General features: G+C 48.3%; 2 protein-coding genes and 1 long non-coding RNA gene across 3 annotated transcripts; all 3 read left to right on the top strand.

The window, feature by feature from the left end:
• Positions 1–8,623: 8,623 nt before the first annotated feature.
• On the top strand, positions 8,624–9,359 carry LOC9269563 (uncharacterized protein OsI_031781). Its single transcript, XM_015755878.3, has one exon. The coding sequence runs from the start codon at positions 8,721–8,723 to the stop codon at positions 9,123–9,125; it is 405 nt and encodes a 134-aa protein (XP_015611364.1). The 5' UTR covers positions 8,624–8,720; the 3' UTR covers positions 9,126–9,359.
• A 1,280-nt stretch (positions 9,360–10,639) lies between these two features.
• Positions 10,640–11,377, top strand: LOC107278181 (uncharacterized protein OsI_031781). The gene has a single exon (XM_015755870.3). The coding sequence runs from the start codon at positions 10,737–10,739 to the stop codon at positions 11,139–11,141; it is 405 nt and encodes a 134-aa protein (XP_015611356.1). The 5' UTR covers positions 10,640–10,736; the 3' UTR covers positions 11,142–11,377.
• A 4,305-nt stretch (positions 11,378–15,682) lies between these two features.
• On the top strand, positions 15,683–17,145 carry LOC9266981 (uncharacterized). The gene is made up of 2 exons (XR_001539679.3): positions 15,683–16,917; positions 17,037–17,145. It is a non-coding gene; the product is annotated as an uncharacterized lncRNA (long non-coding RNA).
• Positions 17,146–23,862: the final 6,717 nt, after the last annotated feature.

Genomic DNA, 23,862 nt, shown 5'->3' with positions numbered 1-23,862 from the left:
CGGCTTTACCCTGTTTCATATTCTTGAGGAGTCCATGCATGTCCGGATCATTCTTCTGAGCCTCGCGGATTTGATCGAGCAAGGTAGGCTTGGCTTCCAACGCAGCCAAGAATCCGCGACCAACTATGCTTAGGTTCAGGGCTTCCATCTGTTGATTAAGCTCGGGTGGAATGCCTCGGACGTTGAGAGTGTTGCAGTGGCTCTTCCGACTTAGAGCGTCGGCAACCACGTTGGCCTTACCAGGATGATAGTGTATTCCCACATCATAATCCTTGATGAGTTCTAACCATCTCCTTTGCCGAAGATTCAGATCCGACTGGGTGAAGATGTATTTCAAGCTCTTATGGTCGGTATAGATTTCACAGCGATTCCCAATGAGATAGTGCCGCCAGATTTTTAGAGCATGAACCACCGCTGCTAACTCCAAGTCATGCGTAGGGTAGTTGCCTTCATGAGGTCGTAGCTGACGTGAAGCATAGGCTACCACATGACCGTCCTGCATGAGCACGCACCCCAATCCTTGGCGCGAAGCGTCACAATACACCATGAAGTCCTTGCGAGTATTCGGCAAGATTAACACTGGCGAGGAAACCAGCTTTTCCTTGAGAGTTTGAAACGCCTTCTCGCATTGCGGGCTCCACACAAACTTCTCTTCTTTCTTCAACAACTGTGTCATGGGTCGAGCGATTTTGGAGAAGTTCTCGATGAACCTCCGGTAGTATCCTGCCAAACCCAAGAAACTGCGAATCTGAGTGACCGTCTTGGGTTGCTTCCAATCGGTGACGGCGGTCACTGTTTCGGGATCCACAGCAACTCCTTTAGCAGATATCACGTGCCCTAAGAATTTGACTTCGGACAACCAGAACTCACACTTGCTAAGCTTGGCATACAATTGATGTTCCCGCAACTTTCCCAACACCAGACGGAGATGGTGCTGATGGTCTTCCTCTGATTGTGAGTATATCAGAATGTCATCGATGAAAACCACAACAAACTTGTCCAAGTATTCCATGAACACTTTGTTCATCAAGTTCATGAAGAAGGCAGGAGCATTGGTCAAGCCGAACGACATCACCGTGAATTCATACAGTCCATATCGCGTAGTGAATGCGGTCTTCGGAATATCTTCTTCACGAATACGTAATTGGTGATATCCGGAACGGAGATCAATCTTGGAGAATACAGTGGCACCTTTAAGCTGATCGAACAGATCATCGATCCGGGGAAGAGGGTACTTGTTTTTGATGGTGACTTCATTGAGAGCTCTGTAGTCAACGCACATCCTCTTCGTCTTGTCTTTCTTCTCTACAAAAATCACAGGAGCACCCCATGGGGAAGTACTCGGACGTATGTACCCCTTTTCTTTCAACTCTTCCAACTGTTTCTTTACTTCGGCTAGTTCATTTGCTGCCATACGGTAGGGTCGCTTGTGCAGAGGAGTGGTTCCTGGAGCAAGATCTATCCGGAACTCAATCTCTCGCTTGGGCGGCATACCAGGTAGTTCTTCCGGAAACACGTCTCCGAACTCTCTGACTATGGGGATTTCTGACAGACCTATCTGATGCAGTTCTGAACTTCTGACAGAGGTTGGAGGTGCAAAGAAAACAACCGGTTGTTCTGGCCCTCGGTACAGAGTGACAGTGCGCCGCGCGCAATCCACTACTCCTTGGAATTGAGCCAACCAATTCATCCCAAGAATCACATCCAAGTTCTTGGTGTCTAGCAGAATCAGATCCGAGGGAAAAGGAATCCCCTGAATTTCTATAGGGACGGCAGGGCTATAATACTTTGCTGTCATAACCCCTCCAGGGGTGGTGATGAGCAGAGGGTTTCTAAGCCTTTCTACCCCCAACTGATTTCTCCCCACGAATGGCACAGATATAAACGAGTGGGAAGCTCCAGAGTCGAACAAAATTGTAGCGGGGATGGAATGAACGAGGAACGTACCAACGATGACGTCTGGAGTTGTCAGCACGTCCTCGGCCGTCACGTGATTCACACGACCCCGAATGACATCCTTCCCGCCGTTGTTGGAGCGGGGAGGCGCTTGGCCTTGCTGACGCCTTGGCTTTGGACATTTATCCGCAAAGTGTCCGGGCTCGAAGCAGTTGAAGCACAGCCGCTGCGGACCTTGAGCGTCCCTGCGGCCTTGAACGGGCTGCACAGTTGGCGTAGGAGGACGGGGCGCACGAGTCCCTTGCTGATTCTGCTGCTGCTGCGGCTGTGGGACGCGCACCACGAATTGAGGTCGGGGCGCTGGGCGAGGTTGCTGCTGCTGCTGCTGCTGCGAGGAGGTTCCCCCTGGGTAGGGATTGGTGTAGCGGACCCTCTGGTTAGCACCCTGCTGATTGCGGAAGTTCGCCAAGCGGCGCTTGTGCGACTCCAGCTCCTTGTGCTTGGCCTCCAAGCGGATGCTCTTGTCCACCAGACGTTGGAAATCAGGATAGTCCCCAGAGACTAGACGAACAGACAGTTCGGGGTCCATTCCTGCCAAGAACTTCTCTTGCTTCTCCTCATCTTCCCGCACATCCTCCGGAGCATAACGGGCCAAGTTGTTGAACTCGTGCAAATACTCCATCACGGAGCGGTTGCCTTGCTTCAACTCTCGGAATTCTCTTTTCTTAAGAGCCACGACTCCAGCGGGCACATGGGTTCTCCGGAAAGCGGCGGTGAAGCGGGCCCAAGTAATCGGTTGCCCCTCGGGCTGCGTAGCCTGGAAGTGGTCCCACCATAGAGATGCGGGTCCCTGCAGCTGGTGGGCGGCGAAGACGACTTTCTCCTCATCACTGCACCGCACCGTGTCTAGCTTCTTCCCCACGGCATGCAACCAATCCAACGCATCCACAGGGTTGTTGGAGCTAGAGAAGGTGGGCGGGCGGATGCGGAGGAATTCGGCGAGTTTAGAGTGTTGGGGAGGGGGTGGTGGAGCATTCTGTTGTGGTGGATTTTGGAGGTGGTGGAGGAAAGCATTCATCATGTTGGCTTGTTGGGCGAGGATTTGAGTGAGAATAGCGTTGGTGTCTGGTGGTGGTGGTGGAGGTGGGTTGCCTTGGGGGTTGGGGTTGCTGCCTTCGGGTTGGTTGCCTTCACCGGTGTTAACATTTCTCCTGGTCGTCACCATCTGAAAACCCCACACAGAACCAGCAAACAGAGAAGGAGAGCTGACGATTAAAACTAACCACCCACGACTACTATTATTCTTAAATTTATTACTGCTATTAAATTGGTTCATTAAGGTTCAAGTTGCTTAGGCAAACAAAATAAGACAGGCTCCGACATAGTTACACCACACACCGGTGTAACCATGCCCCACACAACTCAACAGGAAGATAAACGAGAAAGAACACACGCGCAGGCCTACTAACTGCTCGTCTAACGCTGCGACGGGCCAGGACGGAAGGTGAGCAACAGCGCACCCTCCGAGCTACCAACGCCGGAGGCTTCCCCCTCCTGGGGAACCACGGGCGCAGGCTCGGCACGAGGGGTCTCGACGAAGCAAGTCCACGCCAGGGACTGACGAACAAGCTCAGGCCTGGAGGTGCTCTTACGGGCGGTGATCTTCTGGCTGCGGCAGACGCGGCGACGCTTGGGGCGGCAGATCTCTCCCTGGGCGATCTTGAGCTGGTGCAGCTGCGCCTCCACTGCGTCGAGGTCCTTCTTGAGCTGCAGGTTCTCCTGACGCAGCTCCAGGATCTTCAGGTTGTTCTCCACCATGCCACGACGCACCATCTGGTGGAAGTCGATACGAGCCGCGTCGTACGCCTCCACCATGCGTGCCAGATGCACGACGGTAGCGTCATCCTCCGAGCTGGCGTCTCGGAAGGTGGCGTGGTCGCTGGCTCCTCCGCGACGGGGGTGGTAGCGGTAGGGCGAGTGCTGCAACTCGTCCGGGTAGCGCTGGTGGAGGGTGCCGATGGCGAGGAGAGCGGCGTTCTGGCAAGCGGCGGGGAAGGAATCTCCACCCGCGGTGACTGCCAGCGAAGTCCGCTCGGGAGAGCCAGAGAGGATCACTGCAGTGACCTCCCAACCAGCGTGAGGCTCTGCATCCTCACCCTCCTGCTCCGGGAGCGGCCTGGCCTGGTAATCCACTCCATGTGGATACCCCAAGACCACGCACATGCCTCGCAGCTCCAAGACGAAGCCAGTCATGTCCAAACCACGACGGGTAACGCTGCCGGCCATCTACAAACAAAAACAAAAAGAGAAACAACATTTTAAAGGCCAGATTTTGATGATAAGTGAAGCAGCAAGACAGAGAGAGACTAGACAGTTTTCACAAATAGCAAAGGATTTTTATTTTTGAAAATATTGCTAAGGCTTGGGATCTACGGCTCGTCCTAGGGTCAAGGGAGGCTCTGATACCAACTTGTCACGACCGGAAATCACCCAACAGGCGACCCTGACGTGCGTGTATTATTCCTTGTCCCAGGAGGCAAGGTACACCAAAAGTTGATACAATTCAGAGTTTAACAAGCGGAAGCGTATATAAAATTATTACATGGGCAGCGAAGGCCCAGCACACAAAGACAACGAAAAACAGCGGAAGACTAGGGCGACGACCACAGGCGCTTGACGGCAGGCACGAGCTAGACACCAAAGCCTTCATCTTCAAGGAGCTCCTCATCTGGGCTTGGGAAAATTAAGCAAGACTGAGTACAACCACCGTACTCAACAAGACACACCCACAAATGCAGAATAAATGCAAGGGAGTACAAAGGAATTATAACATAGAGGGGTTAGGGTTGCAGTAAACAGCATTTAAAGACATTTAGTTGCTCAAGGCCATTTTGTAAACACGATCCTAGAACTAAACAATATTATTAATCAAGGCCGTGAACCCACACGAACCTGCCTTAACCCAAGGCCTATGATGATTCAGACCGAACTGGCAACCCGACCCTGGGTCCCAGCTCGTCCTAAGCCAACCCAGGCCAACCATTCCACATTTTAGTTGTTGAGCAAAATTTTAAGAATTATAACACTGACTTGGGTACATTGCTCGGCTTGCCCATAACCGAGGGCTCGGCTATTCGAATAGATTATACTCTGATCAGAGGTGTACATCTTTACCCACAAGACACGTCTTCCTCACGTGTAACCACGTGCCACATACCACCACGGTATACAGACGGAAGACGTGACATAGTTTCTAACCCATCCTAGCCTTAGACAAGAGTACCGACCCAATTCCGCCTACGGCCGGAACCCCCGGGACAGGCAGACGGAACTGAGCCCCTCGCAGCAGGGCACCAACCCTGTGCTTTTTGACATCTCGACTACCGGGCCGCAGCTCGTGTAGCCTTCATTTGCCCTGGAGAATGTCCATCGACCCCCGACTTCATCCATCTCCAATCCGTGTACTTTTGTTTATGACTAGACTGAGCCACAAACTAAGCCTTACCCACTAGACATGTGGAAGTACGGTAGTGCTTTGCAACAGAGGCCCGAGCTTAATCCTTATAGTGGCCGGGGTGCTACTTCCCACAACTGGCATGCACCCAAACCCCACCGAAAACAGGTTTTAGGGGTTTTGAAAGGGGAAGAGAGGTGTATGTCCAATTCCACCATAAACCAACAATTCCAGAGTGTCCAGGTGATATGAAAATTTCCCAAAGTCTATAGTTGTAAAACCACCTAAGGTTACCTAATTAGATTGCGAAGCATCTACCTAAAATTAAACTAGTGGTGTCATGAGTAGAGAGTCCACTAGTTGAGGTTTTGTTTGCCTAGAGTGAACAAGGTAGTAATAATAACAATAACAATAATAATATGGTCATAACAAAGGTAAATAGGCATGGCTAAGTAAAACAGTGATAACGCGGGAATTTAAATAAAGCGATAATGCAATAATTTAAATCAACATAAGTTTATAAAATGGGATTCAATATGATCAAGATGATGTGTCTTGCCTTGCTCGTTTTCCCAATCGACGGCTTCGACTTCCACGAAGAGCGGATCTTCCGAAGCTGCAGCGTCTACACGACCAACGGAAAAGAAAAAGGCTTTAACACTAAATAACTCCACATAACAGCAGAAACAAAGCACAAAAATGGGTTCTTTACATCTTAAGGAAAAATTAGGGACTTGAACGGTCCAATTCCGAGTTCAAATGGCCAAGATATGGCCATTTGAAGTTTATATGCTCTTTAAATGAATATTTGCGAATTTCTTCATTTAATTTTCAATTAAAAATCGGATTATTGCGTCAGCCGAGGGGCGGGCGCGCGGACCGGGTCCACGGGAAGTGGGGCCCACGCGTCAGCCGCTCGGTCCACGGTGGACCGGGCGCACGCGGCTGGCGGCGGTCGGCGCCGTGGGTCCCGCGCGTCAGCCGCACCCGCGGGCGCGGGCGGCTGACGGCCGGGCCCACTTGGCAGCCGCGAGGGCGCGCCCGAGGGCGGCCTCGCCGGCGCGGCCGACGGGAGCGGCGCGCACCCGCGCCCCGATGGTCGCCGCCGGCGACCAACGGCGCGGCGGAGTGGCACCCGAGAGAGAGGAGGGAAGAGAGGAACGAAGGGGACGGTCCACGGCTCACCCCGAGACAGCGAAGGCGGCGGAAACGGCGGACGGAGCGGAGGAAGACGGCGGCGCGGTTCGGGAAGACGATGACGACGGCGCTCCGACGGTCGACGGGCGAAGCGGAGCGGCGGACGGGGTCGACGGCAACACGGCGAAGCGGACGGAGGTGTCGCCGAGTGAGGAGGAGGTCCGGAGCGGCGGCGGCGGCGAACCGAAGGTCGACGGCGACGGCGGAGAGAGAGGAGCACGGCGCTAGCACGATTCCGACGGCGAGAGCGAGCGGTGAGCGGCGGAAACGGAAGAGCGGAGCTCGGGCAACGTTTAAATAGCGCCGGGGAAAGGAAAGAGCGGCCGGAGAGGGAGGAATCCGTCGCGGAGATTTCGGCCGCCATTGATTGCGCCGGCGACGAATGCGGGCACGATTCGAACGAATCCGAGGGAGAGAGAGAGGGGAAAGCGGGGAAACGGGAGAGGGAATCACGGGGAGTGATTCCCCTCTCTTTAATGCGCGCGGGGACGGCGGGATGCGGCGCAATCCGCGGCGGCGGCGGCGCTAGGGCACGGGCGCGGCGGCGGACGCGGCGCGAGGAGGGAGATGACAGGTGGGTCCCACCCGTCAGCGAGAGCGGCGGGCGGGCCCGCCTGTCAGCGGCGCGCGCGCGCGCGGGGAGCCGATGGGCCGGGAGGGAGAGAGAGAGAGAGAGGGAGGGAATGGGCCGAGCCGGCCCAAGAGGGGAGGGGGGGGAAAGAGAACTTCTTTTAGGATTTTTCTTTTTATAAACCTTTTTAACTTTGTTTATTTCTTTTCAATTATTATTTGTGCTCTGAAAATTCCACTAAAATTTATTTAAGCATTTTAGGCTTTTAGGAAATATACAAAAATCCTCCAAGCCTCATTTGACTTTTATCTTTGCACATTTTAATTGTTGGGGGCTTTCACATGAATTTTTACTTATTCTTTGCACAATTTCGAGGATAGATTTTAGAGTCGATTTGGGACGCGACACGAGATCTTTCGGTTTGCCCAACACCTCCATGTCAAATATCCCGCTTCCTAGGCATCTTGCATTTAGATAGGTTGCAAACCGCCTTGAATCAAAAGCACAACTGCGCTAGCCTCCTTGTTTCAGCCGCTGGACCTATTCAAAGAGTTAGCCAAAGAAATATTTATGTACGTAGCTCCCTATTCGGCGTGCCCTTCAGTAAAACGGGCATGAATTTTTCATCCGAATTCTTTTTAGGACTTACGACAACCCGCCATGTCTTTTTTTCCGCCATAAGTACCATATGAGCGGCTAAAACTAGAACAAGAGCATCATACCCGGCGCCGTCCAAGTGCAAAGCACTTCCTATCTCAAATACGACTGCTTCGTCGTAACCCTTAGCGAGTAACGTGGCATATTCACCATCGATGTCCTCGACATTTACTTCTCCTTTGCTATATACGCTCTAAGGCTGCGTTTTTGGCATCCGGAGAAAAAAAATCCCTCGTTCGCCGCGCGCACGCTTCTCGAACTGCTAAACGGTGTGTTTTTCGCAAGACAATTCGGTACAAAAGTTGGTTAAAAAATCCTACTAATCAATTTTTAAGGTATAAAATAATTAACACTCAACTAATCATACGCTGATGACTCACCCTTTTTTGCGTATATTCTCTTTTCCCCTCCTCACAAACACACCGTAAGTAACATTGGCGAAGTTTGATGCCTAGGAACCTGAATGATATGTTTATAGCTTCACATGCTATTGGAACTTTAGTGACCGTTGCGTAGACTCGTATAAGAATCGCTGATGACCTTGTCGAATTTGTTGCCAAAGTGGTTCTTACCTTTGTTTTTCTTTGACAACACCCCTCGACACGTCGTTCATGCTCATTCGCGTACCTATTGCCAACCGGACAATGGGTTTTCTGCCCTTAACATCTTGCGTACATATAAATTTCATATCGGGGTTGTGGAAGTCCAGATTTGGATCTTGCAGGCTCAGTCAAGACAAAGGATAGCATGCACTACGGACCGAACACTTGGCACACATGCATGCAACCAATCAATTTTGGACCATGAAGCTCTCTTGGCCTTAGGTTATCATGGTACGTGTTTCCCTATTTAAAGCCCCGATGATCCCTACAAACTCACACAGCAAATCCGCGCGCAGTAGCAACATCTTCCAACATTGAAAGATCCCTGTCCAGTTCATTAGCAATGGCCAAAGCCGTCGCCCTACTCCTTGCAGCCATCGCGGCATCGGCCGTGTTAGTGCAAGTGGAATGCGACGCCCCCGTCGAGAAGAGCTTCAACAAGGCCCTCCTCGCCCCTGTCGATAAGCGCTTGGATGAGGCAACTCAGGCCATCAACGAGGCCGCCGACTCCGTTGTGGCTGCTGCCCCACCAGCAAAAAAGGATGAAGTTGAAGCTGCCACGTGGAAGCGGAGAATGTTCGCCTTTGCTGCTCTCGGGATGGCCCAAGGAGATGAGAAGAAAGTTGCTGCAACTTCACTTGCCTACAAGAAAGCAGCTAAAGCTGTCCTCGATGCCGCCCCAGCTGACAAGTTTAAGTTGATGGATGAATCCTTCAAAGTGGCTGCTATGGAGGTAATCGCATCATGAGCCACACGCCAACCTTCAATAAAGGTCTACTGCTACACCGCCGACATTGGTAGACGACCGGACACGTACCGAGTATCAACGGTTATTTATGTAATAAATGTCGTGCAATCAATTCTACTCATTCCATTCTCTCCATTTGTAAGAGCACCAGGTGGAAAAAAAATAATCCGGTGCCATCTAACATTTCTAGTTCAAAATGTCGATCCTTGGCACTTGGCGGAACTTTTTTTTTTCCATGAAATCCTTTGAATGATTCTTTAAACAAAAGTATGGAGTAAAAATATCTTATGTAAGAAATAACATAAACCGGACCAGCTTGCGTGCATCAACGCTTCGATATATGCACACATATAAGACTGTTGTTGGGCGGCTGTTATTTGCCGAGATTCCATGTAAAATAACCATAGGACTTGTGACGAGATCTTTCGGTTTGCCCAAAACCTCCATGTCAAATATCCCGCTTCCTAGGCATCTTGCATTTAGATAGGTTGCAAACCGCCTTGAATCAAAAGCACAACTGCGCTAGCCTCCTTGTTTCAGCCGCTGGACCTATTCAAAGAGTTAGCCAAAGAAATATTTATGTACGTAGCTCCCTATTCGGCGTGCCCTTCAGTAAAACGGGCATGAATTTTTCATCCGAATTCTTTCTAGGACTTACGACAACCCGCCATGTCTTTTTTTCCGCCATAAGTACCATATGAGCGGCTAAAACTAGAACAAGAGCATCATACCCGGCGCCGTCCAAGTGCAAAGCACTTCCTATCTCAAATACGACTGCTTCGTCGTAACCCTTAGCGAGTAACGTGGCATATTCACCATCGATGTCCTCGACATTTACTTCTCCTTTGCTATATACGCTCTAAGGCTGCGTTTTTGGCATCCGGAGAAAAAAAATCCCTCGTTCGCCGCGCGCACGCTTCTCGAACTGCTAAACGGTGTGTTTTTCGCAAGACAATTCGGTACAAAAGTTGGTTAAAAAATCCTACTAATCAATTTTTAAGGTATAAAATAATTAACACTCAACTAATCATACGCTGATGACTCACCCTTTTTTGCGTATATTCTCTTTTCCCCTCCTCACAAACACACCGTAAGTAACATTGGCGAAGTTTGATGCCTAGGAACCTGAATGATATGTTTATAGCTTCACATGCTATTGGAACTTTAGTGACCGTTGCGTAGACTCGTATAAGAATCGCTGATGACCTTGTCGAATTTGTTGCCAAAGTGGTTCTTACCTTTGTTTTTCTTTGACAACACCCCTCGACACGTCGTTCATGCTCATTCGCGTACCTATTGCCAACCGGACAATGGGTTTTCTGCCCTTAACATCTTGCGTACATATAAATTTCATATCGGGGTTGTGGAAGTCCAGATTTGGATCTTGCAGGCTCAGTCAAGACAAAGGATAGCATGCACTACGGACCGAACACTTGGCACACATGCATGCAACCAATCAATTTTGGACCATGAAGCTCTCTTGGCCTTAGGTTATCATGGTACGTGTTTCCCTATTTAAAGCCCCGATGATCCCTACAAACTCACACAGCAAATCCGCGCGCAGTAGCAACATCTTCCAACATTGAAAGATCCCTGTCCAGTTCATTAGCAATGGCCAAAGCCGTCGCCCTACTCCTTGCAGCCATCGCGGCATCGGCCGTGTTAGTGCAAGTGGAATGCGACGCCCCCGTCGAGAAGAGCTTCAACAAGGCCCTCCTCGCCCCTGTCGATAAGCGCTTGGATGAGGCAACTCAGGCCATCAACGAGGCCGCCGACTCCGTTGTGGCTGCTGCCCCACCAGCAAAAAAGGATGAAGTTGAAGCTGCCACGTGGAAGCGGAGAATGTTCGCCTTTGCTGCTCTCGGGATGGCCCAAGGAGATGAGAAGAAAGTTGCTGCAACTTCACTTGCCTACAAGAAAGCAGCTAAAGCTGTCCTCGATGCCGCCCCAGCTGACAAGTTTAAGTTGATGGATGAATCCTTCAAAGTGGCTGCTATGGAGGTAATCGCATCATGAGCCACACGCCAACCTTCAATAAAGGTCTACTGCTACACCGCCGACATTGGTAGACGACCGGACACGTACCGAGTATCAACGGTTATTTATGTAATAAATGTCGTGCAATCAATTCTACTCATTCCATTCTCTCCATTTGTAAGAGCACCAGGTGGAAAAAAAATAATCCGGTGCCATCTAACATTTCTAGTTCAAAATGTCGATCCTTGGCACTTGGCGGAACTTTTTTTTTTCCATGAAATCCTTTGAATGATTCTTTAAACAAAAGTATGGAGTAAAAATATCTTATGTAAGAAATAACATAAACCGGACCAGCTTGCGTGCATCAACGCTTCGATATATGCACACATATAAGACTGTTGTTGGGCGGCTGTTATTTGCCGAGATTCCATGTAAAATAACCATAGGACTTGTGACGAGATCTTTCGGTTTGCCCAAAACCTCCATGTCAAATATCCCGCTTCCTAGGCATCTTGCATTTAGATAGGTTGCAAACCGCCTTGAATCAAAAGCACAACTGCGCTAGCCTCCTTGTTTCAGCCGCTGGACCTATTCAAAGAGTTAGCCAAAGAAATATTTATGTACGTAGCTCCCTATTCGGCGTGCCCTTCACTAAAACGGGCATGATTTTTTTCATCCGAATTCTTTTTAGGACTTACGACAACCCGCCATGTCTTTTTTTTCCGCCATAAGTACCATATGAGCGGCTAAAACTAGAACAAGAGCATCATACCCTGCGGTGTCCAAGTGTAAAGCACTTCCTATCTCAAATACGGCTGCTTCGTCGTAACCCTCGGCGAGTAACATGGCATATTCACATGCATGCAACAAATCAATTTTGGACCGGCCTTGCCACGGTCCAAGTAGGACACCCATTGAAAGAATCGAGCTGAGGTGTCATTATCGAGGAGATCGAGCCCTTCTTCTTCAACTCCGGCCGCCGGCCAACATCATCGATTCCTCGCTCCCGCGTGAGCTTCGGCGCAATTCCTTGCATGTGTAGCATCCTCAGATGGTCTTTGAATCGTTTCCCTCCTCCCTTTGGCAGCCCGAAGGCCAGAAGAGGTTGTCGCCGTCGCTTTGCCGTTTTCCGTCGTCACCTGGAGCATTCCTCAGACCGCCGTCGTCGTCCATCCATCGCCGATTCTCGGACGACATTTTGTAAGTCTCCAGGAGTCCTATAGCCACTCATGCATGCACTCACTCACATAGAATTGAGCCGGAACTAGGTATGCACTGGCATGCCGAGGCTCACCGCCACTCAAGCCGCCATCGCCAATGACTCCGGCCATCTCATCCCGCAAGATCACCACCGATGGCTTCGCCGTCGTTCCCTCTTACTTTTCTCTTTTGGCTGCGAAGCCTAGTTCGCCGCCGTTCACCGCTGGCAACGGCGACAAGTTCACCGGCCGCCCTGCCTCTGCTCCCTCCAGTACCTCCTCACTGACATGCGGGACCCACATGATTAGGCCCTAAGAACTCACACTAGTAAATGCTTAAAACTTGTGAGGTTGTATTGTTAAATACCTAGAGAATGACATGTGGACCCAAGGACATGCATGTAAATAGATTAAAGCTCAAGAACTCTTAATAAAGATACTTTTAACATGTGCTAAGGACTTCGGATTATATTTCTTAGAACTCTAGGGACTTTTCTACAAAAGATCTCTCACTGACCAGTGGGCCCTATGTGTTTAAAATCTGGAAAAATATAAGGAAAATGACTAGAGTAGATATTTTACAATTGAAAACTTGCCCAAACTAGTAAAATACATATAAAATCCATTTTAGCTCATTTTTAGATGAATCAAATTTCTGTGAACTCATCAAATTATGAACTTTAATTTAGAAACATAAAACTTGGCACTTACAGTAGAAGAAATAGCTCTAAAAATTCATATAAGAAACAATGAACATAGAGCACCCTCCAACTTATAAAATTTGTAGAAAATTCACCTTAACTGTTTTTAAATGAATTAAGTTCCAGAATGTTCACAAAATCATACTCTCATTTGTCATGAACTAAAACTTAGCACTCTCTGTAATAAAAATGTCACCAAATGTTTATTTAATAAAATCTATAAGTAATTCATTTTAACTCCAAATGTGCAAAACTAAAATTTATTAGTTTTATAGAGGCATGTACATTAGTCTGTAAATAAGTCTTAGAAGAAAACATATCTAGAAACATCACTAAAATTTGAATAATGAGTTAATATTAAAGAACGGTTTAGAAATTTCTGAAATTCGTATCAAAATGAATACAACTCCAAATGAGGTGATTCAGTTCTGTTAGATTGGCAAAATCATGTACTTAGTTTTTATAAAATAAAATATGGCACTTACGGTACCCAAAACATATCTAAAATTTGAAATAACTAATAACTACTATAGCATATCACTTAGCTTGAAAAATTTATAATAAACATATCACTTAGCTTGAAAAATTTATAATAAAATCATTTTAACTCTAAAAGTTATGAAACCAATTTTGTTGTACACCTAAGAACATTACCTTCACTGCAGCAAGCCAACAATTCATAAATCATGGACCTAAAATGCACCTAAAGGATAATAGAGCTTAATTAATCTAGTGCTAGTATTAAACTTTGAAAATTAATAACTCTCAAATGCAAAATGATAAAATAAAAATTCTTTCACCTAAATTCATCTTAGACCAGCACTAACCACACTAGTAAACTCATACATTTTAGAGCATTTTAGATTTTTGCATGTTTTGGCATTTATCGTTACCGTTATTTCTTTTAGATGGCAAAATCGTTATCGATGAGGGGTCCGACATGAACTTTATCTGAACAAGGAGGATGATAATGGGCTCTGCCGAAAGATGAAGGACCCTAAATGGACTTGTACAGAGGGTTGAAGTATTGGGCCTGGTCAGAAAATAGGGGAACTTCGATAGACTTTTACTGAGAAATTAATTTCTCTGGCCTAGAAAGAAAAGGCAGGTAAGCTAGACTTCTATAGAAGGATTAATGTCTGGGCTTGAACAGGGAAGTAGAGGGGGTCGAATATACTTTTTAGAGGGAAGATGGTGCACAGGTAGGAATAGTCCTATTTTTATTTTTCTTTTCCTTTACTAGCAAAATGCCCGTGCTTCGCTACGGTGTATTGAACTAAAAATATTTGTTTTTAAGCGAAGTTATTTTCCCACTGTTTTGGTATTTTTTTGCTCGCTAGAAAAAGTCTCAAATGATAGAGAGAAATATAGTACCTCATAATAAATTATTATTCAATAGTGCGTTGCAACGGGAAAAATTAATATTATTAACTTAGTAAAGTAATAAAAAAAGAGCATCCACGTTAGCTCTTATAGTCTAGAAATTCTCATATTAATATTATTTAATTTTAGTCTAAATTTAAATTCTATATCATGACAAATAAACAATTACATTTTTAGTCGAAAAATAAATCAATATCTTGAGAAAACTCTAGCCAAATTTTTAGTTAATTCAGTTTAGTTGGAATTAAATTAATAAGCAGTAATAAATAATTAAAATGGTACTAATGCTATTTCTGAAAATACAAAGATGCTTAAAATTACTGAGAGAGAAAACACTAATTTTATCCCATCCCAAACTTACAGGCCCATTTGGAGGCCCAATAGTGCGGCGGCCCAATGTGAGAGGAGCCGAAGGCGTCCGATCGAATGGACGGTCTAGATTGATCCCAACCTATAAAAATATCTGCAGCCAAAACCCTAACCCTAAATTTCATTTCCTCCCTGCCCCCGATCCCCTCTCTCTCTCTCTCGATCGAAAAGCGACGACGGCGCCCCGACCCCCCACGAGCGACTGTGGCGGTGCCCTTCCCCCACTCTCCACGAGCCGCTGCGGCGGTGGCCTCCCCCCAACGAGCGGCTGCCACGGCGTCCTCCGCCCCGTCTCACCTCCCTCACCGGTAGCCGCTCCCTCCGGCCCATCTCGCCTCCCTCTCCCTCTCGTCTCCTCTCGCAGTGGCGGCGGGTTGGCGGCGGATTTGAGGATGGTGGTGGCGTCGACGGCAGGTGTGGGCAGATCTAGCGGCGGCGGCTCCCTCCGCCCCCTCTCAACTCCCTCTCGCGGCAAATCCGGCGGCGGTGGCTGGATCCGTCGGTGGTGGCGGCAACCGTGGGCGGATTCGGCTACTATATTTTCCTCTATCATTTGAGACTTTTTCTAGCAAGCAAAAGTACCAAATCAGTGTACAAATAACTTCGGTTAAAAATATATATTTTTAGTTTTAATACACCGTAGCGAAGCATGGATATTTTGCTAGTAAGATAAAATGCACGGTAGATGAAGAGTCGATTTGGCCAATTAAAAACCTACTTATTCATCTGCTTTGCTGCATTGAGATTTGTGAAGATAGAGCTGATTTCTGTAATTTCTTACGTGGGTCCAACAGGTGATGCTAGCGGTGCACTTCGTTTTTCTGCTGCACACGCGTCCACCCGAGCCGAGAGCCCGAGAGAGCGGCGCCTCGAATTCCTCGATTCTTCCGCCCCGCTCTTATCCTTTCCCTTTCCTTCTCCAATCTCCACCGCCCGCTTATTTCCTTATCTCTTCCGCACGCGCTCCTCTCAGCCGGCGACGCCATCCCTCTCCCTCCACCAACGACGCCGCTCCCCCTCCTGCTTCCCTCACCAATGACGCCGCTCCCCATACCCCTTAGCCGCCCTTTCCCGGCGGCCGGCGCCCTATCCTTATCTCCTCGTTTTTCCCGATCAATTTCTCTTCCTCTCACTCTCGGTCTTTCTCTCCTCCGCTGCTAGTCCTCTCCTCATTGCGCCTTCTTTCCTTTCCCTCTTTTTCTTCTTCTCTCCACACTTCCACAGTCGACGACACCCTCCATCTCCGTCCCTCCCACTCCCCCCACGGCGGCGTCGCTCCCTGTACCCCTCAGCCACGGCGCCCTCTCCCCAGCCGACGGCGCCCTTCCCCTGGTAGCGGCGCCCTACCCTTGGCGGCCAGTGCCTCCGCCGCTGCGCCCTGCCCCCGGCCGGCGGCGTCTTTCACCCGGCGAGCAGCGGTGCGCAACGGGCCGGGGAGCGGCGGCCCGCGACCAACTCCTCGGTGTCGGCGGCTCTCTCCTCCCGCGAGCGGCAACGTGCGTCGGCGCCTCTCCGCCCCTCACCTCCTCTCCCTTGCCATAATGCCACGGGAGGGCTCGACGGTGGCGGGCGGTGGCAGGCTGCGGCGCCGGCCCTTCCGGCGGGTAGGGAGGCGGTGGGCAGGGGCGGTGCCCTCCCCTCCGCCGGATCCAGCGGGAGGGAAGGGGCGGCGGCCGGGCATCCCGGATCCAGCGTGAGGGGAGGGGATGGGAGGAGAGGCGGTGGCGACCCGGCGGACGGCGTCCCAGCGGCGGCGGCGCCCTCCCCTCGCCGGATCCAGCGGGAGGGGAGCCAGCGGCGGCCCGACGGCGACGGCGGCACCCTCCCCTTCCTGTGTCGGCATTTTTTTTGTTTTTTTAGGGAAAGTGTCGGTATTTTCTTGTGTTCTTGTTGATAAAAATCTGTTCAATCTGTTCTTGTCTTCTTGTAGTAGTGTTTTTTCTAGGATTTGGGTCCAAATTTGATGCGTACTCGGATTAAGGCGCACGGGGGTAGGCTGTGAAGGCCAGTACCGAGGTTGCCACCGTGACCTTTTTCTTTCTTCGTTTTTTTTTTACCATCGGATAAGGGTTGAAGCGGGATAGATCGCACGCGCGCGTAGGAAGGATTTTTTTTGTGACGGACGAAACGGACGATCGGAAACCTTACGAATTTTTTAAGTAGGTATAGATTTCTATTTTCTTTCTGTTACTCTCGATCCTTCTCTGCTCTGTCTCTGTCTCTGTCTCACTTCTTTCTCTGCCTTTTTCCTTTGCTCTGTCTCTGTTTCTTTTCACTCACAGGAGGGGGATGGAGGCTTGGCACATGGTGGCAGTGGGTTGAGGCCGGTCGGCTCAGTAGGGAAGGGGAGAGAAAATCCACCGGGAGAAATAAAATTGATTCCTAAAAGAAGGGGCTGATTAATAGGTAGTTTTAATTATTTGGGTGATGTGTTTCATACGCTTGGTGAGCATAACAGGGAAGGGAAATGGGCAACTAAATATCCTAAAGGCTACTGCACAATCAACGCAATCAATACAACGCTGCCTCATATAATGAAAATTCGTAACATGAAGCGGATCATGCTCAATACATCGTCTACAGCATGCATCTAAGGTCTTTGATCGGTTAGTATTTGGGTTGACTCTATTATATTATCTATCTCTTCATTCTTAATCCTTATAGGCTGCATAGGATTATTTGAATATTGAGGTGAGTTGAGATTTGATAAATACATTTTTCAAAAATACTTGGGATAGGGAAGAGCAGTAAGAATCTATGCTTTTATCAAAATAATTTTTCGCAAATAATTGTCTAAAGGGTAATGGGCTATACTAAACCAATCCTAGATCTTAATGGTGGTCGCAAGGGTCCTTAGGTCCTGTAGTCGTCTAGCTCAAGTACCATGTCTGTAGGGACCCCCGGTTTTATACACCGGTAATCCCATGTGTTAGGTAGGGAAAACTCCCTGGATCAGTAGGTGGTACACGCATAGCACATAATAACATCACAACTGACATCGTTTACAAATGTTTCTACAATAATAATATAAGGGTAACCTCATTGGGTCCCGAAATAGACCAAGCATGGTCACTTACAATCCAAAATACCAAAGCAATAGATAAGAGTGGAAGCGAAGCAGCGGCGGTCCATCGAACTCCATAAGCAACAACTGGTGAACCTATGGTCCCTAATCCATCATCTTCAACACGTACTTGACAACAGCATGGCATAAATCTAATCGACGCCAACTCCTTTCTAAAAGATTTAATTAAGCAAGGGTGAGTACATACGTACTCAGCAAGTCACCACTACAAGATGAATTTAATGCACACAGGGGTCCAAGGATGGCTTGGTTTATTTGCATAAAGCTAGTTTTCACAATTCATTTCACAAACCTATTGACCTAGCAGTTTGAACTGAAAAACATCGTTATTGTTGAAGTTGTAATTATCCAGGGTTCATCCACCTCCCCAAGCCTCGCTTGGCTCAGTTTACCCTCACATTTCATCTTATACCAACTCCACCATATATATAAAATTATAGGGTTCGTTTTAAGTTTATATCTAGGCCTTTACCTTTCCAACACTGCACTCATCATCACATTCATACAAAACCTACCCGACTTAGGTGCCGCCCCACGAGATCTTCCTAATCCGCCGGTCTATACCCACTAAAGAAATGCGGTCGTACTCTGTTCGTTTCCTGTATAGCTTCCTAAGTCAATCCTTAACTGACCAGGGTCGGCGACTAACCGTTTCCAGACCCACCCATATTCTATTCATGCCGCCTAAGTCGAAATAGTTTTGTTGTATTAAGTTTTAGTTTTCGCAAAAGGTTTGTGTGTGGTGGGTGGCGCTCATGTCTCAACCCGTAAATCATCAATCACTCACATCGAGTGATCTCACATCCATAGTCATCTAGCATAAATATGGAGTGTAAGTATGTCTACAATAGCATTAATAAGCATTGTCAATAATTGACCACATATAAATAAATGACTCAGGTATTCAAAGGCATACAATATGTATAAAGGTAATCAATATCAAGGGCAGGCTACATTCAATTGTAGGTACGCAATTTATAAATAGCATGCGATTTATTTGTAAGCAAAACATTTAGATCAATATGTTTAAGGTAGGGAGCGTAATGACTTGCCTTTTTTTTTTTGAGAGGGCGTAATGACTTGCCTTGCTATCGGTACTAATGGTCTTCGAGGTATCCGCAACAGTTAGACAATTAGAAAACTCCATATGCGATCAGCAATAGAAAACCATATAGAATCCTCCTAATGCAGTACTGAATACCTCAAACTAATTGTGCCATTTGGTAGATCAAGATTTGAGATGAATTCCAGAAGTTGAACGGGTCTAATCGGAGTTACGGTTTGAATTTCCAAAGTCTAAAGGTTTATAAACCGAGGAGGGAGTACCATCGGGAAGGGAGGTGATTTAGACTTTCTGAGAGGACTCTGGGTTGCATAAAGGAGGTAGTGTGGACTCTGGTGGATGTGGGTGGAGGCTATGGTGGGCTCTATCTGGTTATTTCACCTATAGACTTTCATAAAGGGGACATCCTCATGGGTTCGGCCTAGGGAAGTATAAGGAACTTGTTCGGAGGGATGAAGGATCTAGTAGAAGGTACATGTAAGTGACTCCTAATAAGTCTAAAAGTTGGTTTAATAAGGGATTAAGGATGGCTGGCCCACATGTCATTGAGCTACTATAAAAGGGACTAGGAAGATCGTCACTATGCATGAGGGATTGATTAATGAAGGTGCGGCCCGCGTGGGTCCTGCATGTAAGTGTCTCTCTCCCTTTATCCTTCTCCTCTTCTCTTTCTCGGTTTCTCCCTTGTCTGCTTCTTTCCTCTCGTTCTTCTCTAGCGCAGCACAACCACGGAGGCAGTGTTTGGCTAATGGGTTAGGAAAATGATTCCCACCCACTAAAAGACATCTTTAAATCCTAACAATTCATTCATTCTCTTCCATTTAACCCTAACCCTTTATTCATTTCCCAATCCCAATCCCAATCCCACCCTTCATTTCCCATTATCCAAACACACCAGCGAGGGTGGCGAGGCTGGCACGGCGGCGTGTGGCGGTGGCCTAGCGGCAGCGTGTCGGGTCCCAGAACTAATGATTTGGAAACCGACATGTTTAACTGTATCAAGCCCTGGATCGGTAGATTGATACAGGTTCAACAATCTATATCTTCATTACATACATTTGATTAAGGTTTCAAAGGAGATTTCTTTATAAAATATAAGGGTATTTACAAGGTTGTGGCTAACTATTACAGCAAAAGCTATAGAATGACTTAACTCTAATGTTTGGCTATAGACTTAAACCATCTATCTAATCTATACTTGAGAACTAAGTTAGAATGAGACTAACTTGTATGATTGAACTCCCAGCTTCGGTAAGAACATCAAATAGACTCTGAAAAAGTGGGGTTGAAGCAAGGGTGAGTACAACGTACTCAGCAAGCTATTATATTAATCAATAATGAATGCATGAAATGGTAATATTTGTATAGAGCTAGGTTTACTTGCAGAAAGGCTGAAAATGTAGAAGTAGAAAGTCTATGATGTTTATAATGCAACATTATTTAATAAAATTTGGAATTATGTTTCTAACCAAGATGCCATTGTGAGTCCCAATGCTCGATAACTGCGAGCACGGCTATTCGAATAGTTTTAAGAATATTCATACTGCAGTAGATGTACGCGTTACCCGCAATCCATGACGTGCCAAACACATTAGCCTTGTCATGGCAAAGCTTTTCGGTTACTAACATCAGTGGTACCTGTTCCATGAACTCTAGTCCCCATGCGCTCTGAACGTAATGTTATCAGCAGCGAGAGGAGTTCTGGCGTTCCCGAGGTCTTTAGAGAGAACTGATTGTATGACACCATGTCATCACAGGGTTCACAAACAATTTGTGCACAATTCATCTCATATATTTACTGCGCCTCGGTAAATATCACAATTGCCCTTCGCGGCATAAATTTGCCTCCTGCGCGAGGACTTAAATAAGAACCACTACACAGAGGTACCACCTTTGCTAGATAACTTAATCAGCTAGGTCTATGCCCATACAAGAATTGCGGTCGTACTCGTATGTTCTTCACATGTACTTGGCAGTCTTATATCGGTTGGAACAGTACTAGCCACCCGGAAATCAACCATTTCTACCGTACTGTTCCAATCTAAGTTCATTATATTTTATGCAGTCTAACTAAGCATGGCTAAACAAAATCTAGCATATATCTGGTTTGCTATATATTCAGGTTATGCATTCAAAATCATATATGGCTAATGCATAAGATACTAGAGATATAGAATATAGGATTATTATGCTCAAAGGGGAGGAATAATAACTTGCCTTGCTCCAACGCAAATAAATCCAAGATAGACAACCTGATTATCCGATCCTCGAAATACCACAGGTTGTCATCCAAAATACAATAGACTCTACTTGAAGAAGAGAAAGAACTAAATTCAATAAAAGCCATGAAATGTCAAAAGAACAATAAACGGCTAGAAGGGCTAGGGTTTAGGGTATAAATATCTCCTTTATAAGGTATATAGGTTATCGGGCTTATATTAGTTATATGATTTCTAAAGGGTTTGAGGCTAAGGTGAAGGGAGGATCAAGCAACTAATGTTGCTTATATTTTATGTGAAAGCTTTGATTGGTTGGAAGGATGGGAAGTAGCTAGTTTGGATAGTTGTCTTGGTTAGGCGGGTATGTGGCTAGCTAGGATTTGGTGGTGGTAGGTTCAGGTAGTATCATATCTAGGGTTTGGTTATATGGGAGTTAATTGTGGTGTAAGACAATATATCGGCTAGGTTCTATATTTTATGTATGGGTTCTGGTGGGTGTAGAGTAGGTGGCTGAGAGTATGGTGGATAGGCGATACTGGTGGGTGTGGGACTTATCAGACGGTTGGAATTTAACTAACAAGGTGTCCGCTAGAGTTTGGTTGTATACTAGTCGATGCTAGAGCATAACGACTAGATTTGGTGTCTTCTATAGCCGGTGTCAGCAGACAGCATATCGGCTAGAGGGAATAGGAGGTGGGTGCAGGTTTAGTAGGGCGGAAGTGTTACTCCGACAACCGTGAGTGGCGGCGGAGCGGCTAGGATCACACAGAGCTCGAGAGCTAACTGTGCGGCGTGCTGTGGAGGTCGATGGGATAGTGAAGCTCCGACCGCTATACGCATCGAGGCGTGGGGTGCCAGGAGCAGCACTTCGACCTTGGGTTTGGTTTATGCCGGACTTTACAACCAACGGTTCGACGTCGGGGATAGAAAAGCGCGAACGTCCCCATGAAAGGCATAAAGTTCCAAGTTCCAGTCGGCGACTTTTTAGTGGCTAAGGGGTAATTGGGATGAAAGAAAATATTTGAAAAGTCAAATATAAATTCAAACGGTATTTGAATATATTCAAATAAAATCTTAAAATAGCAAATTTGATATCAAAATGTAGATTTTGAATTTAGATGAATTTAGGTCCAAGTTTCACTGGAATCGGACCTACGGTTTAGGAGATATGGGCTTCTAAAGAATAGAATTTGCATTAAATAGGGAAATTACGAAATAGTACTGTACGGGGGCCCACCTGTCAGTTCTTTGTCTCTTCTTCTTCTTTTCTCTTTCTTCTTCCTCCTTCCTTCCTTCTGCTTCTTCTCTTCCAGCCGAGCAACAGAGAGAAGGGAGAGGAGGCGCGCCGATGCTCCAGTGGCGGGGAGGCGCTGACGCCGGCGGTCGGTCGTGTTCCCGACTGCCACGCACCTAGGGATGGAAGTGGCCGGAAAAGGGAGTAAGGGAAATAGCCGGAACGGCGGATGCAAGGTCGTGAACAGGGAGGAGAGAGAGAGCTCCGGTGAGGTTTGATTCAGAGGTGGAGGAAGAGGGGAAAGGGGAAAAATGGATTCCTCTCATCGAGGCAAGCTCTATGGCGCGAGGGATTGGCTGGTATTGCTCCGGTGAGGGAGATCGGCCGACGGCCGGCATGGGGAGGAGAGAGAAGAAGAGCTCAGAGAGCTCGGATGTGGGGAAAAAATAGAGGGGTTCGTTCCTTTATATAGACGGCGAGGGGCGGTAGCGTAAGGCGGTTGCAGAGGTGGTCGTCGACTCGGTCACGGCGGCAATGGCGTGGAGCAAGAGAAGACGGCGCCGGCTTTGTTCTCTCATTGGTCGGCGACGGCGGCGCTTACACGTGGTGGCCGCGGTATGGTTGGGCGGCGGCGGTAGATGAACACGGCACGGCTACGGTGGCGGCGCGACTTGGCGGCGACGGCAAGGCAGCGGCGACGGCGCACAAAACTGTGGGCGACGGCGGCGCAAATCACAACGACGGCGGCGATTGCGCGTGCGTGCGCCACGCACGCCCATAGGAGAAGAGGAAGTAGAGATGGCAGTTTTGCCCATTTACCCGTTTACCCGCGGGTAAAAACCCTAATAGAGCTGGGTTTGTTCTTCATTTAGTACCCATGGGTATTTTTTTGGGTCAAAACATATACCCAACGGGCACACGGGCACGGGCATGGGTAGTCACTACCCATGCCCGCTTCGCCCGTTTACACGCGAAACCAACTGACATGTGGGCCCTCAGTCAACTTAGTATAAAAACCACCGTCTAAAATCTTTAGGGTTTCTCTCCCTCCGGCCTCCTCCCACTCCCACTCCCAGCCGCCTCTCCTCCCACTCCCAGTCCCAGCCGCCTCCCAGCCTCGACTCCTCCTCCCAGCCACCCCGGTCTCCGCCGGCGCCCCCACCCCCGCCGCCGGCGCCCCCACTCCCGCCGCCGGCCGCCGGGCAGTCGTCGCCGTGAGGGGACGAGAGAGGACGGGAGGGGCTTTGCCTCACGGCCGCAGAAGGGGACGGGAGGGGCTTTGCCTCCGGGAGGGGCTTCACCTCTGCGCCGAGCACCCCTCCGGCCGGTCGTCCTCCATCCAGGCCCCCTCCGTTTGCGGCCGCCGTCGCCGCTGCTTCCTGCCTCCACTGCGCCGAGCCGTGGTCCCCCCTCCCCCCGGTCGCCGCCGTCTCCGGTCGCCGCCGCCTCCGGTCCTCCGCAAGGTATTCCCCTTCTTTTCCCCTTCTATTCCCCTTCTCTCCTCTAG

This window comes from Oryza sativa, chromosome 9, assembly GCF_034140825.1.
Source record: "Oryza sativa Japonica Group chromosome 9, ASM3414082v1".
In the NCBI taxonomy this organism is placed as follows: domain Eukaryota; kingdom Viridiplantae; phylum Streptophyta; class Magnoliopsida; order Poales; family Poaceae; genus Oryza; species Oryza sativa.
The sequence above is the reverse complement of the archived record's forward strand: the minus strand, read 5'-3'. Positions and strand labels throughout refer to the sequence as shown.